Source organism: Chroicocephalus ridibundus, chromosome 16 (genome assembly GCF_963924245.1).
Source record: "Chroicocephalus ridibundus chromosome 16, bChrRid1.1, whole genome shotgun sequence".
NCBI lineage: Eukaryota > Metazoa > Chordata > Aves > Charadriiformes > Laridae > Chroicocephalus > Chroicocephalus ridibundus.
In genome coordinates this window covers 3,751,204-3,765,619 of record NC_086299.1, presented here as the reverse complement: position 1 = coordinate 3,765,619, position 14,416 = coordinate 3,751,204, and the positions used below count along the sequence as shown (strand labels likewise).

Genomic DNA, 14,416 nt, shown 5'->3' with positions numbered 1-14,416 from the left:
ATATATTCATGAAAAGCTAGAAAATATTCATGAAAAGCAGCTGGAAACCTCAGCTTATCGGACTTTTGCAAACTTCCCCCTACATGCAACCATTTGCCAGAATCCCTAGGGCACAGCTTTTAGATGAGAATGTGAAGAACAAACGGCATTCAAACTATCAAAGATTGCACCGGGAGATGAACCTGTAACCAGGTCAAAGCCTCTGAGAGAAATCCAAGGTGAATAGATCTTGCTGGATTCTTTTTCTGCTTTGTCCTATAGAGAGGATGTAATTATCCTTTATAACGCATCTTAGCATCTTGCCATAATTTATATTGCAAGAATGATTTACGCCATCTGGGGTCTGAAGTGCATTAGAAGTGATCTAAGGACTAATTGCAGTGAGCTGTGAGTCAAGCCCTTGAACTCTGTTAGGGCAAGCTCCACCAAATGCAGTCTTCTAAGCATTTTTTTATTGAAATTTAAGCAATTTTTTACTCTGCAGAAGGCAAGCTGTGTTGATTGTTTAATAATTGCTTTACTCAGTGGCAAGTATAGAAGAAGCTTAGGGAAGAAGGCCAAGACGTGCAAGCTGCTGGAGAGTTTTCCATCTTGAACAGTGCTTAAAGTCGAGTAGGGAGTAAATTTTTGTTTCTTTCTTAAGCATGGACATGTTCCAGCTTCCCTGCAGGATGAGCTGTAATCGTTTGCTCTGCTGAATTCCTGTGAAGGCGCTTCTTTGTTGTTACAGTGCCTTGATGTGTGTATTTATAAATGACCTGGCCCAACAGAATCAGCCACTTGGCGGCATGGTACTTTTGAAGTGAAACTAGTAAGTGGAAGGAGGAAGGGGCCAGGAATTTCACTTCTGTGCCTGTGTATTAAACAGAAAAGTATCAGAGAGAAATTTAATGGTTTACCTTGAAGCTCATGCCTTCCTTCAGCTGTTTAGGCGTTGTGAGGAAATACTAGATGCAGGTAATGGTTTAGGGGTTTTTTTGGTGTATACATGAGTCCTCCAGCTGATCTCCTGAGGCAGCCACTGAGTAGAGAAAGGCTTGAGCAGCGTACACTATGGACAGACAGGAGAGCTGGGCACAGCTTGATAGGACACTACTGTAAAGAGAGAGGACTTTCACAGGACCACACAGCAAGCCAGTAATAGTATTTTCTGAGTCTCCATGTAGTATTCAGCTGCTGGACTAAACTGCTTCCAAACATTGTCTTTTTTGCTGGGTGAAGTCTCCTCTTTCCCAAAACCCAAGGTGCCCCTGGAGTCCGCAGTACGAGCTGGCATGTTCTGCAGAAGCCCCTTAGCCTGGCTCCTCCCTCTCTTTTATCTTTATAACAGTGTTGGATGCCTGTGCGCGTTCAGTGTTCCAGCAGTTTCATTGTGCCTGTTCATCGAGTTGCTTCTGCTGGTGCCCAGTCAGACAAACGGAACTAGGAGAGGCTAAAGGAATTGCTGTAAGTGAGCTACTGCCTTCAATCACTGCTCTTCTTCTTCTAGATCCACGGATCAAAGCCTGTGTGCAACAGGCTGTCTCCTTCCTAGCTGGTGGTTGTTCACCTTTTCCACTGCTGTTTTAATACTGATGCCTTCCTTCAGCATACAGAAGACTGGTTGAGGAGTAATGTTGTCTTTTTCGTTTACATTTTGAAAGACTGAAAAGGTTCTGAGGAGTGAGAGCCGATTCCAGCAAAGTAACTTTTTAAATCCTTAGTTTGTTTTGCTGTAAAGCCAGCATGAGAAAACTTTGTGGTACCTCCTCAGGTAGATGGTGAATGGATATTGCAATGGTTAATTTAAGCAATACCTAAGGAATTTTTTACGCACTGGGAGGCACTGACCCCCTCTGCCCTCCTGTTATTCTCTCTCTACCTTATTCTGTTTGCCCTTAAATGACTCTAGTACTAAATTAGAACTAAGGAAGTGTATTAGTTTCTGCAAAAACTCTTTTTTGCACATATTTACACTCTATTTGTTTAGACAGTCAGCAGCCAGTGTGTTAATAACTCTTTCAATTCAAGGTGATGCAAGCAATATATTACCAGCTCCGATTAGCATTTTTTTGAAGGAGGCCACTTGAAATAAAGATCATTTTGTAGTATGTACTGAATTGTGAGAAAAAAGTAGCAGTAATTTACGGGTTAAATCTACCCAGGAAAAACACCGTTCCTTGCTGGCTCAACTTGAAGACTGCTGCTGCTTTTCCTTGATGTGCTCTGGTGGGTAATTTAGCTGTTCAGTTCGTGTGCTGCTCTGGCACAGAGGATCAAAATATTCCCATTCCTGAACCTTGTTTGACACTATGACAAAAAATACAATCAAAAATATTGCGGCAGCTTGAGACTTAATATAACCTGGCATTGCTTGTTTTTCATAGTTCTGTTGCTGTTTCACAATGGCAAATGTACAATATTTTCAGGCAGAAATTTTGTTGCAGAGTTTGAAATTAAAAAAGTTAATAAAATATGCTGGTTCTCACCCTCGTCCCCACTACACCTTTTTCCTTGTTCGGTTGAGAATAGGAGGTTGAGACAAAAGAGGGCTTCAGAAACAATTTCTCATGTCTTTTGATGCAGGGTGAAACAGCTTTGTTAGAGATCATTTTGGTGCAAAATGATCTGATATTTCATTTGACTCAAATGAAATAAATAGTTTGTTTATTTGTTCATTTATTTCCAAACCAAATGGAAACTGAACTTAGGGTTTTGCTTTTAAGCCCCCCAAATGAGAACCTCCTGGAGGAGGTTGTTTTATTAGTATCTCAACTGGCTACTGAAATTTCTTTAATTTCACATTTCTCAGACCATAATATCGTAGCACTCAGGAGCAGTTCACTTCAGCTGTGTCCTTTCCTTCCCCCAGCCCCATGGGGGGGGTGTGCCCCTCGTTACTGCACCTACCTACAGCTGCCCCTTTCCAGAGCCTGCAGGCTGAGTCTGGCACGCTTCTCCTTTGGGGAGAGAAACAGGGCAACAACCAGTGGATAAATCCACTTTACAGGTTGGTCACATCCTTTTTGCTGCAGCGAAGCATTCACCAGAATCTTTTCTTTAGTGTGTGCTATGGCAGTGACTGTGTTTTCACCTGGAGACCTTTGTTTGAATTGGGACTCTTCAGAATGAGGTGCAGAAAATCGAGGACATGCTGATTTTAACCCAGCAATGGGGAACAGTAAAACCAGTTTAACTACTTGCCTTTCATCTCTAGCAGGAAGTTTCCTTTACAAAGTAGATATTTTTGCTACAATGGACAAAGGTCTTCACTTCACCTTCCATGTGGTTACAACCATGCTGCTCCTGAGAGGATCAAGCCAGGCAGGTGAGAAAAATGATCCAAAAATGTGGGCTGCATCCAAATCTGGTTTTGTTCTTTACTGAGTGTTAATTCTTTTAGTCTTTAACTGCTAGTGCATATAGGATTTTGTCTTAATCTAAGACTTTGCTTTTAAATTGGGGTGTCACCAGGGCCTACTTCATTGTTACAGCTTGTGATTGTGACTTTATCACATTATGAGTGTTGTTACTAAGTGTCTTTGCTGCTCTAGATGTAAATCGGATGGCAGAGATCAGGGAAGATGAAAAAGCCTAGAAAAGGGGTGGTTAGGTGTTCTTGACCACCGTTGTTGTGGTTAAAGCTGCACTCTTTTGAGTCTATGGTCTCTTGAATCGCAGCAAGATACGCTGATTAACTTGTTCTTCTGAGAGTGATATTTTCCATGTTACTTGTTTAGCTCATGGCATGTTTTGGGAAGAAGGGGGGATTTAGCACATTGAAGTTGTCAGCTCTGTGAGTCCCCAGACATTTTGTAGACAAAGGGTAACACTGCATTCCCCCCGAAGTTCCGAAGGGACAGTAACAGGAGCCGGCCAGGGACTTCTCACAGTGGTTGGCCAGCTGGATCACACTGCACTCCCAGTGTGAGGAGCTGGGGAACTTGCTTTTGCAACTGAACAACAAATGATATTGTTTCTATGTTACTGTGGCTTTTTGGTGCTCTACGCCTGGAGTCCAGACTCAGGCTAAGGAGTGGCTTGACCTTGCAGAATCACTGGGAGATGAAAATTGGCTCTCTGTTTAGAGGGTTGGGAGAGCAGCTTCCCTTCCTCTGCTGCCTCTCCTGCCCATCTCGCACGCCCATCTCCTGCTGCCCGGAGCAGGTAATTGCATGGCTGTGGTAGCCACAGCTCACCTCGGGTTACAGGTACTTCACCCATTTGTGTCTCTGATGATGGTAAAATTCTCACATCCTGAATGTCCCAGTGTACTCCAGAACCATAACCCACCTAACCCGTCGCCACCTCTTTTTGTTCAGCTGTCTCTGCTGGTCACAAGCTGCTAAAGGGGAAATGCTGGCAAAGGATGCAAAGAGAAGGGTGCTAGCCTGGAGAGGGAGGATGGGGTGGAAAATCGGTGTGAGGTGGCCAGTTCTTAACAGTGCTACAAGATTCTTACCAGAAGTTAGGCAGGGAGCCATCTCCGGTTAGGCGGCCGGGCTTGCTCAGGGAAGGCGTAAGGACAAGGCTGATTGTTGCAACCACATTTCCTGCAGCCACCGGCCTGTGTGGAGCAAGAGTGGAGGGATGAGCCTATTTTCTTTGTCTTATGTTTTTTAAACTCTCACAAAGGATCCTCACAATGAGGACTTGGCTTCTGAGAAGTGTCACTGCAATGAACTTTGAGTTAGTGCTGCAACTCGATTACTTATGGTCCTTTCAGGGGTTCTTACAATGGGGCTTTGAACAGCTGCATCCAGTGCCGCTGTGGGGGAGCTGAAGCCCTCAGTACAGACTGTTTGCTTCCAAGAAACCCTAGCAGGTCTTCAAAATGAGCCTCAAAAAGCTTTTACTGGCTTTAATAAGTTTCCAAAGGGAGACAAGAGAACTCCTTTGTGAAGATTTCCAGCTCCCATGGAGAACTGTAGTGGAGAGGGGAAAAAACAGGTTTTGTTCTGCAATAATGTAGAGTTCAGCACAAGGCCAGAAAATGCAAAACCAAAGGATGAATAATAAATAATGAATGAATACGTTGTTATATTTAATGAAAATCTCGCAGCTTTTGCTTGAACGAGTGAGAACACCCTAAATTTTTTGTTCTATCTTTGAGGGATTTTTGGAGTTTACACTGTGAATTTTTTGATTCCAAGGAGCAATGCTGTGCACGTTCTACAAAAAACATCCTGGGCAATTAATGGGTCATATATTGACACAACTTTGGTTTTAATCTCCATCCTGGTAGTTTAGCTCTCTTGCAGCTGGGGTGGGTTTGAGGTATTCTCCTGAGTATTATGAAAAGCGAAGCTCTGGATCAAATAATCTAATGGGACTTGTTAAACGTAACACAGCAGAGCAGAGTGTAGAACCCAGAAGCACGATTAACCTCAATAATAGTACTTCTATGGTGGATCTTGGTGGTTTTAGCGAAGAGGGGAGTATCATTACCTTGATTGTACAAATGGGAAACTGAGGCACAGGAAGAAGTAATACAGGAAAGGTCAGTAGCAGGTTTGACAATCTGACGTTTGGTGTTCACTCCAGTGCTGTCTGCAGGGTTGCACTGGCTCTCATCGCGCTTAAACTCTTTATCGATTTTATGTACTTCCCTTACTCCCTATTCCTCGATGCAATACAGAGAACAGGCAACGCAATACAGGCTTCCTCCTCCCTCTTTCTTTAGCTCTTGGTTCCTGGTTTTGGTCATGGCCCTCTTGGAGGGTTTAATTTTCACAGGAATGAAAAGTCAGGGTGCTTATAATTTGAGGGGGGAACAGAGTAGGACATGGTGGAGAAGGGTTTCCAGCCCAGAGGTTGCAAGTCCTTTGGCTGCTTAGACAGCAGGAACCTCTCGTAAGCAGGGGAATGGAAGAATAAGGAAACCTAGTGTCCTTGAACTTAGTGGTGATGAACTTATGGTTGTTTACAGAGCTTTTCCTATAGACAAGGTTTTGCAGGAGTTAGGGGGGAAATCTTAGTTGTGTGAAGTAGCAGGAGCACCTCGTTGGGGAGGGCAATAAGGAAATAAGGCAATGGATTCTGAGGAATCTGTTCCTCAATGTGTGAGTGACAGCCATAATCATTTAGTTACAATTAGAACCTTCTGCAGCCTGAATCCGGCTGTGTCTCTTTCTGCTTCTGTTTGCTTGGCACTAACACTGGGCTGTGAGTGAGGAAACAAACTTGACAGAACTGCTGCGAGTCGACTGCGCTGTGGGCTTGTGAGTGGAGGATGATCATTCTGAAAGGAGGGGATGAAACTTCACTTTTAAGGAGCTGCAAATAAAAGCCCTGCAAGAAGTTGATTTTGTTGTTGTATTTTTTCAGGAACTACAAGGAATGATGATGCTGTGAGTAAGGTATGTGTAAGTTCGTTGGTGCAGAGCTACCAATGAAGGCATATGTGCAAAAGGTCTTATGTTTTAAATTCAGAAACAGAAGTGGTCATAGTGTGCAATGTTTTTAATCTGTGAAGAGTTATTATTTTAAATATAAGTTTCATGGCTATTGATGGCCATATTCAAGTCTATCTGTGTGCCTATGCTTTTATTTTTACTCAATCTTTTTCCCAGAATTCAAAATTCCGTCGTGCCCCGAGGAGGAATCTGCCCTGTCTTCATGGCTTATAGAATTTAGACCTCAGAATTACTGCATCGCTTAGGATCTTTATAAACTTCTTAACACTGAAGAAAATTCAGACACATGTGAACATGCAGAGATACCTTTATTAGTTCTTAAGACACATGTTTTATTTCCAAAAGTTTGCATTTAACATAAAAAGGGTCAGACTTTAAAAGAAAGATGGCAAATGTCACTTAAATTTTAACCTGCTAGAACATGTAGATATTCATATGATGCAGGACTGTATTTGTGCTAAAGACTTTCTGATGAAAAATGATGGGAGAGTTGGCGATGGTGGCACTGGGAAATGGAATTAGTTGTCCAAATGGTGTAGGTAGAGACAGAACTTGTCTTTCCAGTCTCCTCACTGCACTTTTATACTCAGTCCCTTTGGAGAGGCAACAAGGCAGCAGAGGAGGTTGCGGTCGGTGTTTTCTGGTTTCTGCTCAGTTGCTCCCGTGCAGGTTCCTCCACTGACTGCAGCCCCGTTACAGTTGTCCCTCCTCCTGCATCCCCTCTCTGCCCCTCCTTGGGGCGGCTCTTGGGCTTCTGCTCTTGCTTGAGGTGGTTCTTCTTCTTTGGCCTTTCTCCCCTCTCCACTGTCCCTCCTGCCCTGGCAGCTTTCGCATTTCTCCTTTACCCCTGTTTGGGCAACTCTCCTGACCTGCCATTGTCTTAGTGGCTCTTCCAGCTCTAGTGTTGTCTCTCATCCAACAGTTACCACCCTTTTTTAAAGACATTTTTGCATAGGCAGCGTCAGCCTGTCTGATTCATTCAGTTTTGGTGCACTGCAGGTCTGTTTTGTTCATTTCTAAGCCATCTTGAAATGGCCATGTCCAGCACTGGGCAGCTTGTGACCTCCTGCAGATGTCACCCCTGTGCCACCCCTACCCACCCTGCTGCTACCAAAACCCTGGAACTTTTACACAATAAAACACTCTTCTGGTATATTTACAAAAGTTGTAGGGCGGTGTTGAGATTTTTTTGAGAACCACTTTGAAGCCTTAACAATTCGTGGGTGAAGCCAAGTGAGAGGGCTAGGCCAAGGATTGTTTGGTCTTATGTTTTATTCACTCTCTTGTTCAGTAGGCATAAATATTTTAAACAGACCTGAAAAGAAGTGTGACTTCTTTGCTTTTATCTGAGAGCAAGTTGTAGCTTCTGCAGGAATAGCAACATTGCTTCCAGAACACTCTGCATTAGGTAACTTCTGATCACAGCTTCAAAGGCAAAGCGCATCCCTCAAATCCTTCCATTGCAGAAAGAACTGGAACAAGATCATTCAGCTTCTGGAAGAACTGCAGCTTCTTTTGCAGATATTGGACTGCATATATATACACACACCCACAGAGACAGTCGTGCTTTCTCACTCTGTCTAGAAACATTACTGTGTAATTTTAGAATAAAGGGATACACTGAAGACCAGCAAATCTTAGAGAATTAGGCTGTTTTACTGGCAAAAGCTTGAATTGTTCCGCAGTAGTACTGATCTGAAATCCTCTCGACTTGTGTGACTCTGAGGTTGGAAGATGTATCCTTGAACTCAGGGTTCTGTGCAGAAGTGAATCCATATTTCCTCTCGTCCTCCTCTCAGGTTTCCTACTGTTTTGTGTCTCCTGGAATTGCTCTCTAATGAGACCTTAATTGGCTGCTAATTGTTTTGTCTGCAGCATTAATTGATCTCTTTGGAAGACTGTAGGTACTGTGTATGTGAAGAATTGAGATAACATTTAAAGTGATTTTTATTCGAACAAAGTATGCTGACAACATGCAATAAAGTGAAATGCTTTGATTTGTTAATTGCTGTCAGGGAGCAGTCCGTTGAGATTGCTGCAGTTTACAGGGCAGGTTTACAGCTGGTTTAACACATACGCACACCCCGACACCCCCTGCAACTCGTAATGTAACCCTTGCTACGTGGGGCCGTGTCTGGCACTTCGAAATCCAATTATTTCTTCATTTTTTGATTTGCAGGGCACTGACTCAAGGGGACCAGGAGAGGGTCTTCCAACTTTGACTGTCACAACAATCTTGGTAAGGCAGTGACACAGCCACTGGCTGGGAGATAGCAGGAATTACACCTCGCCTTCCCCTCTCCCCCCCACCCCCACCCCCCAGGTATTTGCAGGTTTTTGGGCTTTGACACTGATATCCCTGTTCATCGCTGTGGTTTTGTAGCGCTGGCTCAGCGGTGCAGAGGTACAAGCCCTCCGTAGTTTGCAGTGGGAGGATTTGAGGGCTGTCAAGTGCATGTCTATAAATGACTGCTCTGTGGAGACAGCCAGGCCTCTTCACTGTTTGGCTACGTCTAAGGGTCGTCACGTTACCTATATGTTGTTTCTGCCCTGCAGTGGGAATATGTAAAGATCACCCATGTGCAGCAATTAAAAACAGGCTATAAAAAAAAAAAGGAAAATGCATTACCCCATGCGGCAGACAAGCAGGACTATTCAGAAGAAGCTGCAGCCATACATTTTCTGATTCTGATGTCAGATCCTGCACCAGCCTGTGACCCTCGTCTGATGCTTTGGTGGGCCACATGAAAAGTATTTGGGCTTTTAGACTGAGGAGAGGTTATCGCTCGCTTCTGTGGTACACGTGGCTTGCAGGATGCAGCTGTCCTGCTGGAGCTGTCCTCTGTGAGTAGTGGTGGCACATGACTCCAGTGAATATCTTTCACGATTGGAAATGTTCTTCCCCCGATGATGTGGATAGAGGTCTTTGGGGAGGGTTTGCCAAAAAAATGGTTTAATTCACGATCAGTTGCACTCAGTCTGGGGGAGCGTGTAATTGAGTATTTTTCCCTCAATATGCAGGAAGATCCCTATGTCATGGTGAGAAGCGCAGAACTGGAGGGATACTGCATTGATTTGCTGAAAGCACTTGCTGCCATGCTTCACTTCAGCTACAAGGTGAAGGTGGTGGGAGACGGGCAGTACGGTGCTGTCTCTTCCACTGGGAACTGGACAGGGATGATTGGCGAGATTTTGAGACAGGTAATTTTCAATTTATATTTTTGACAAACTGCAGCTCTAGAAGGAAAGAACAGTGCTAGCGGGTCTTGGACTTCATTAGAATTTGCTCAGGGACTGAGCAACTTGGGGTCACCCTGCCTCTTGTGTAGAAGTAATGAACAGCAAGACTTCTGGGTGGTTTTGTTGTGCAAATATGGAAACTAAGGATCAAGGAGACAATAGCCATAGCAGGAAATGATTGTTACAACAAGGCGCTCCTGGTGCAGTGCTTGTCTTGTCTCAGAGGCTACCCAGTGTTCTTTGTAGGCTGAGGGACTGTACAGGCGTCTTAGCTCACTAATGAAACAAAGGTAATGGCTTTAAGGAAAACTTACCTTGAACTTAACCAGTAGGTGAAACTGGCCTCTTTCAGAACGGTCATCCCCTAGGCTCTTCAAGGAGGTGTTTGAATGCACGTCATACCCCGTCATGGGCCATTCCCTATGGCTGGCAATCTGTCATCTGTTGGTAACACTTGAATTAAACCTTCCTTGCTCCCCTGAACTCAGTGCTGTGTCCAGCTGTCAGTCAGGTGGATGCTGCAGCCAGAAAGAGAAAGGAACGTGCCTTCTGGTTTTGGTAAACAAAACCAACGTGGTTCATGGTGCAGAGCCTCAGCACGCGCGTGTGTGTGATGCTGTAGTGGGAAACCAGAAGCCCCAGATACCAGCCAGCACCCCACTATGAACAATGCAAAATGGAAAACTGTCCTCTTTCTTGGAGCTCACAGGCTAGGATGAGAGCTGTCCGTTGACCCAGAGAAGTGATTTGCCGTGTGGGTATCTGCCCATTCAGCCTGAGAAGCGTTCTGTTTGAGTGACAGAAATCTCCAGGTAGGTTGGATGGTTGATTATTTTTTTTTTATCTCCATTGTATAGGAAGCAGACATTGCGGTGGCTCCGTTGACAGTCACGTCAGCAAGGGAAGAGGTGGTCTCCTTCACCACACCGTTCCTACAGACTGGGATTGGAATCTTGCTTCGAAAGGACACCGTCTCTCAGGAGATGTCTTTCTTCCACTTCCTGGCTCCTTTCAGTAAGGAGACCTGGACTGGCCTTTTATTTGCTTATGTGCTGACGTGCTTCTGCCTCTTTCTTGTTGCCAGGTATGCATGAATTTGTTTCACAGATTTTAATTTTTTTTAATGCACAATCTTCATGGGTATTTGTTCCAAGGAGCAGCCTTCAGTCGGATATTGTGGAACAGAGCCAATATTGCCACTCGGGTGTGCCAGGGAGACTAGATTATGCCATGGCTCAGGAAGAAAGTGTCTGGCAAACCTATGACAGGTTTGCTGCTGAGCCGTCACTGCTGCGAATTAATTGAGGCGTTGAGCGGGAGTGCTTTCCCTGCACTGGTTAAACTGGAACTCCGGTGAAGGAGGAGCTGCCATGGAAGGAAAGGGTGTTTCCAGCCTATCTGCACGGCTGCAGTCACCCTGCAGGATTAGTTATAGTTTTTCCCCGAGTGTCTGCTTTTATCCTGTTGTTTTCCCACAGACTGAGCCCCTGTGAATGGAATGAGCCCAAGAACGAAGAGAACCATTTTACCTTCTTAAATAGCCTCTGGTTTGGAGCGGGAGCCCTTGCCCTGCAAGGTGAGCGACTGCAGCAGAGCGTCTCTGGGAGCAGTACTGGGGTTTTTTAAGCTGATTGTGTATCCATCTCTCATCCGTCTGTAACACCTTGTGTGCTGTCCTGCTGAGGGAAAAGATGTTCCAACAGGGACACTGGGCAGCGCTAGAACTCCCAGTTTGGGGAGTTTGATACAGACCTTTTGGAATTGTACAGATGGCTGGCTTCAGTTGAGAAATGTGTATTTTCTGCTGTAACAGTTGCTCTTGGGAATGTCGAGCTAACCATCGTACTGCTGCTTTGTAGAGTGAGGTTTCTTGTTGTTGCTTTCGGCCAGTGACGTTCCTTCAGCTCCACGTCACGCGCAGTTTTGATGCAGTTCTTAGTTAGTCTTTTCAGGCTTGTGCAGTAAGTAACTGCAGAGCAAGTTTTGCAGTTTGGCCTTTATTTAAAGAGAAGTCTTTAACTCAGGCTCATGGATCTGAAGTTCTTCGGCGCTCTCTCAGAGTATGTCACCTCCCATACCTTCTATCGGCTCCTCTGGTCATGCAGGTGTCACCCCTCGGCCCAAAGCGCTCTCTGTGCGGGTCATCGCTGCCGTCTGGTGGCTGTTCACCATCGCCTTGCTGGCTGCCTACATCGCCAACTTCACCGCGCTGCTGAGCTCCGGCAGTGAGCAGCTCCCAATACAGACTTTTGAAGATCTTGTGAAGCAAAGAAAGCTCGAGTTTGGGACACTGGAGGGCTCCTCTACTTTCTACTACTTCAAGGTGCAGAGAATCTCATTGTGCACATACGCACGTACCATAGAGCTGCTGAGCTGGGGCCAAGTTGTCTGCTCATGCCTATGAGTCCTTACACCACCCCCATGGCTGTAGACTCCATCAGTTTTCTGTAATGCTTCAAATAATCTGATTGGTGTCTGTTGCTTGTTCATCTCCTCTTCCACCTTTTCTCAGAGAGAAAAGCCTGCAGAGGACTATATTTTTATAGTCTATTTTCTTTTAAGAAAGCAGTGCTAGTTCTCAGGGGTTATCCTTGTGTACCTTGAATGAAAGGACTGACGTAGGCAATTTCTGTGTACGTTACCAGGATGCCTGCAAAGGTTGATTCCGGGGGGGTAGGGGGGAATTTAATACTTATATCCCTGTAACACTGTGCATTAGAGAGGAAATCTGTGCTAGCTATGTGTTAGTTCTCAGTTCAGAGGGCTCACAGGGCAATGGTTTAAGTACCCTTATTCTCCAAATTGTTTTGCAATCATTGCACACGTATGCAGATTTTTTTTGGATGATTGTTTTACACTTCAGTTTGACACTTGGATTTTTGGGCTGCAGAACTCCAAGAATCCCATCCATCAGATGATCTACGAATACATGGACAAGAGACGAGACCAAGTTTTAGTCAAAACCTACCAGGAAGCAGTTCAACGTGTGCTGGAATCAAACTATGCCTTCATTGGTGAATCGATCTCTCAAGACCTCGCGGCTGCCAGGCACTGTGATTTGATCCGGGCCCCTGAAGTTATTGGAGCCAGAGGATTTGGCATCGCCACTACCCAGGGTTAGTCATTGTGCACCGCTTCTGTCCCATTTCGCTTCGATTTCATGGGTCTGAAGTAGCAGATTGACAGAGCAAAAAGCCTGGTACAGCCGAGTCCTGAAACTTGCAGACATCTTCTGCATTACCACTGATAATCTAGTTATGAACAAATTGGCAACACAAATCGGTAACCCTGCTCTGCAGTTCTCATTATGTAGATGAATTGTCACTAGCACTCACTAACTCTTATTTTGAACTGTAATATGCAAAAAAAATGCAGCTCTCGGGTATCATTGGTTCCTGTGGGGTGTTTTGGTTTTGCCTGTGTCCCGGTAATGCAGAGCTCCTCGGGTGGTTAGCAGCGTAGGCAGTTTGTTCTCTTGTGGAGCATGACTTGCCTGTGTTTCTCAAAGTACCTTCACTCTGTCGTTATTCTGCAAGTGTTATCATACCGCTGATGGGTAGGACAGGAATGGTCGTTACCTAAGAAGAGCACTTGGCTTCAGCTGGTGCATTCTGCCTGCGGAATGACCCTCTGAGCTGGGAGGCAGCACCCAGCTAACCACGTGGTAGCGTAGCAGCAGATCGCTTGGGAATGTGACAGTGGCTGTGATCTCTCCCATGCCCTTCTCTCTCTTTCATTCTACTGCTGCCAGCATCCCTGTGGACTAAGAAGCTCTCCGTCGCCGTCCTCAAACTGCGCGAATCGGGTGACCTTGACTACCTGCGTAACAAGTGGTGGGAGACCAGCTGCCTCCACAAAAGCAGAGAGCGCTGGAGTCCGCTGCAGCCCCAGGCTCTGGGTGGGCTCTTCCTTACTCTTGCAATTGGCCTTGCCCTGGGAGTGATTGCGGCTGTGGTGGAGCTCTCGAATAAGAGCAGACACGCTGCTGGACACGTAAAGGTAGGAGATGGTCATCGTCTCCTGTCCTACTTCCTTGTGTCCCTTCTGTTTGGCACGGCCACGCTGGGCAGCAGCGCTGCACTGTGGCTTTCCAACAATGCCGGCTTTCCATAGTGACCTCGCTTCTCCTAAGGAAAGAGATGCAGCATGGTGAGGGTGCGGGGGGAGACGTGCTATGGATTTACTCTTTAAAGCGCTGAAATTTCATAGCTTGGGCCGTGGGATAGTTTTGTAGCCTGAACAGGGCAACAATAACAAAATAACTGCTCCCCTTCTCCCCCCAGTATTAAGTAGAAACATTTACTGTAATTCCTGGGCAGCCAAACTGCATTTCAATATGCTGAGTGTGTACAGAGCACAGTAAATCATCAATAACAAGTTTATTCTCAAGTATGGCTGTTCTTAAGTCATTTGACAAGCAGGAAAACACACGTAAATGAAACTGCACTAGTATCTGAACGTGCACCTTGGTGTTCCTGTTCTCCATCCGCTCCAACGGATGGGTTGCGCACACTCAGGTGGATGCCGTGACACAGAACAACTCACGGCCTTGTTTCATCCCCTTTTGTTTTTCAGAAATCGTGTTGCTCCGTTTTCACAGAAGAAATGTGCACTCGTCTACGTATAAAAGAAAATACAAGACAAAGCCAGGAGACTTCAGGGAGGGCTAACGCTTAAGAAATTTTTGCTCGAGGAATGAGCGTGTATTAGGTTTATACCATATATATTTCGTAGGAACTACATCACCGTAGAAAGATGTTTTTCTGCAAGTCTAGAGTGTT

At 45.3% G+C, this 14,416-nt stretch overlaps 1 protein-coding gene across 2 annotated transcripts; it reads left to right on the top strand.

Moving 5' to 3' along the window:
• The first annotated feature begins 1,317 nt into the window (after positions 1-1,317).
• LOC134524195 (probable glutamate receptor) lies at positions 1,318-14,349 on the top strand. 2 transcript variants are annotated; one of them, XM_063353986.1, is made up of 11 exons: positions 1,318-1,446; positions 3,200-3,307; positions 6,307-6,338; positions 8,575-8,634; positions 9,417-9,596; positions 10,493-10,719; positions 11,114-11,211; positions 11,741-11,958; positions 12,526-12,751; positions 13,387-13,634; positions 14,211-14,349. In XM_063353986.1, the coding sequence occupies exons 2-11, from the start codon at positions 3,235-3,237 to the stop codon at positions 14,310-14,312; spliced, it is 1,464 nt and encodes a 487-aa protein (XP_063210056.1). In that variant the 5' UTR covers positions 1,318-1,446; positions 3,200-3,234; the 3' UTR covers positions 14,313-14,349. The 2 variants fall into 2 exon arrangements, with proteins under 2 accessions (XP_063210056.1, XP_063210055.1); XM_063353985.1 differs by having other exon boundaries at positions 1,331-1,446; positions 3,197-3,307.
• Positions 14,350-14,416: the final 67 nt, after the last annotated feature.

Bases quoted from the DNA above. Each gene is read 5' to 3' on its own strand.
- LOC134524195 (XM_063353986.1), top strand. From the start codon at position 3,235: ATGGACAAAGGTCTTCACTTCACCTTCCATGTGGTTACAACCATGCTG. The intron at 6,339-8,574 runs GTATGTGTAAGT...TTTGATTTGCAG, and splicing joins ATGATGATGCTGTGAGTAAG to GGCACTGACTCAAGGGGACC. The intron at 12,752-13,386 runs GTTAGTCATTGT...TACTGCTGCCAG, and splicing joins TGGCATCGCCACTACCCAGG to CATCCCTGTGGACTAAGAAG.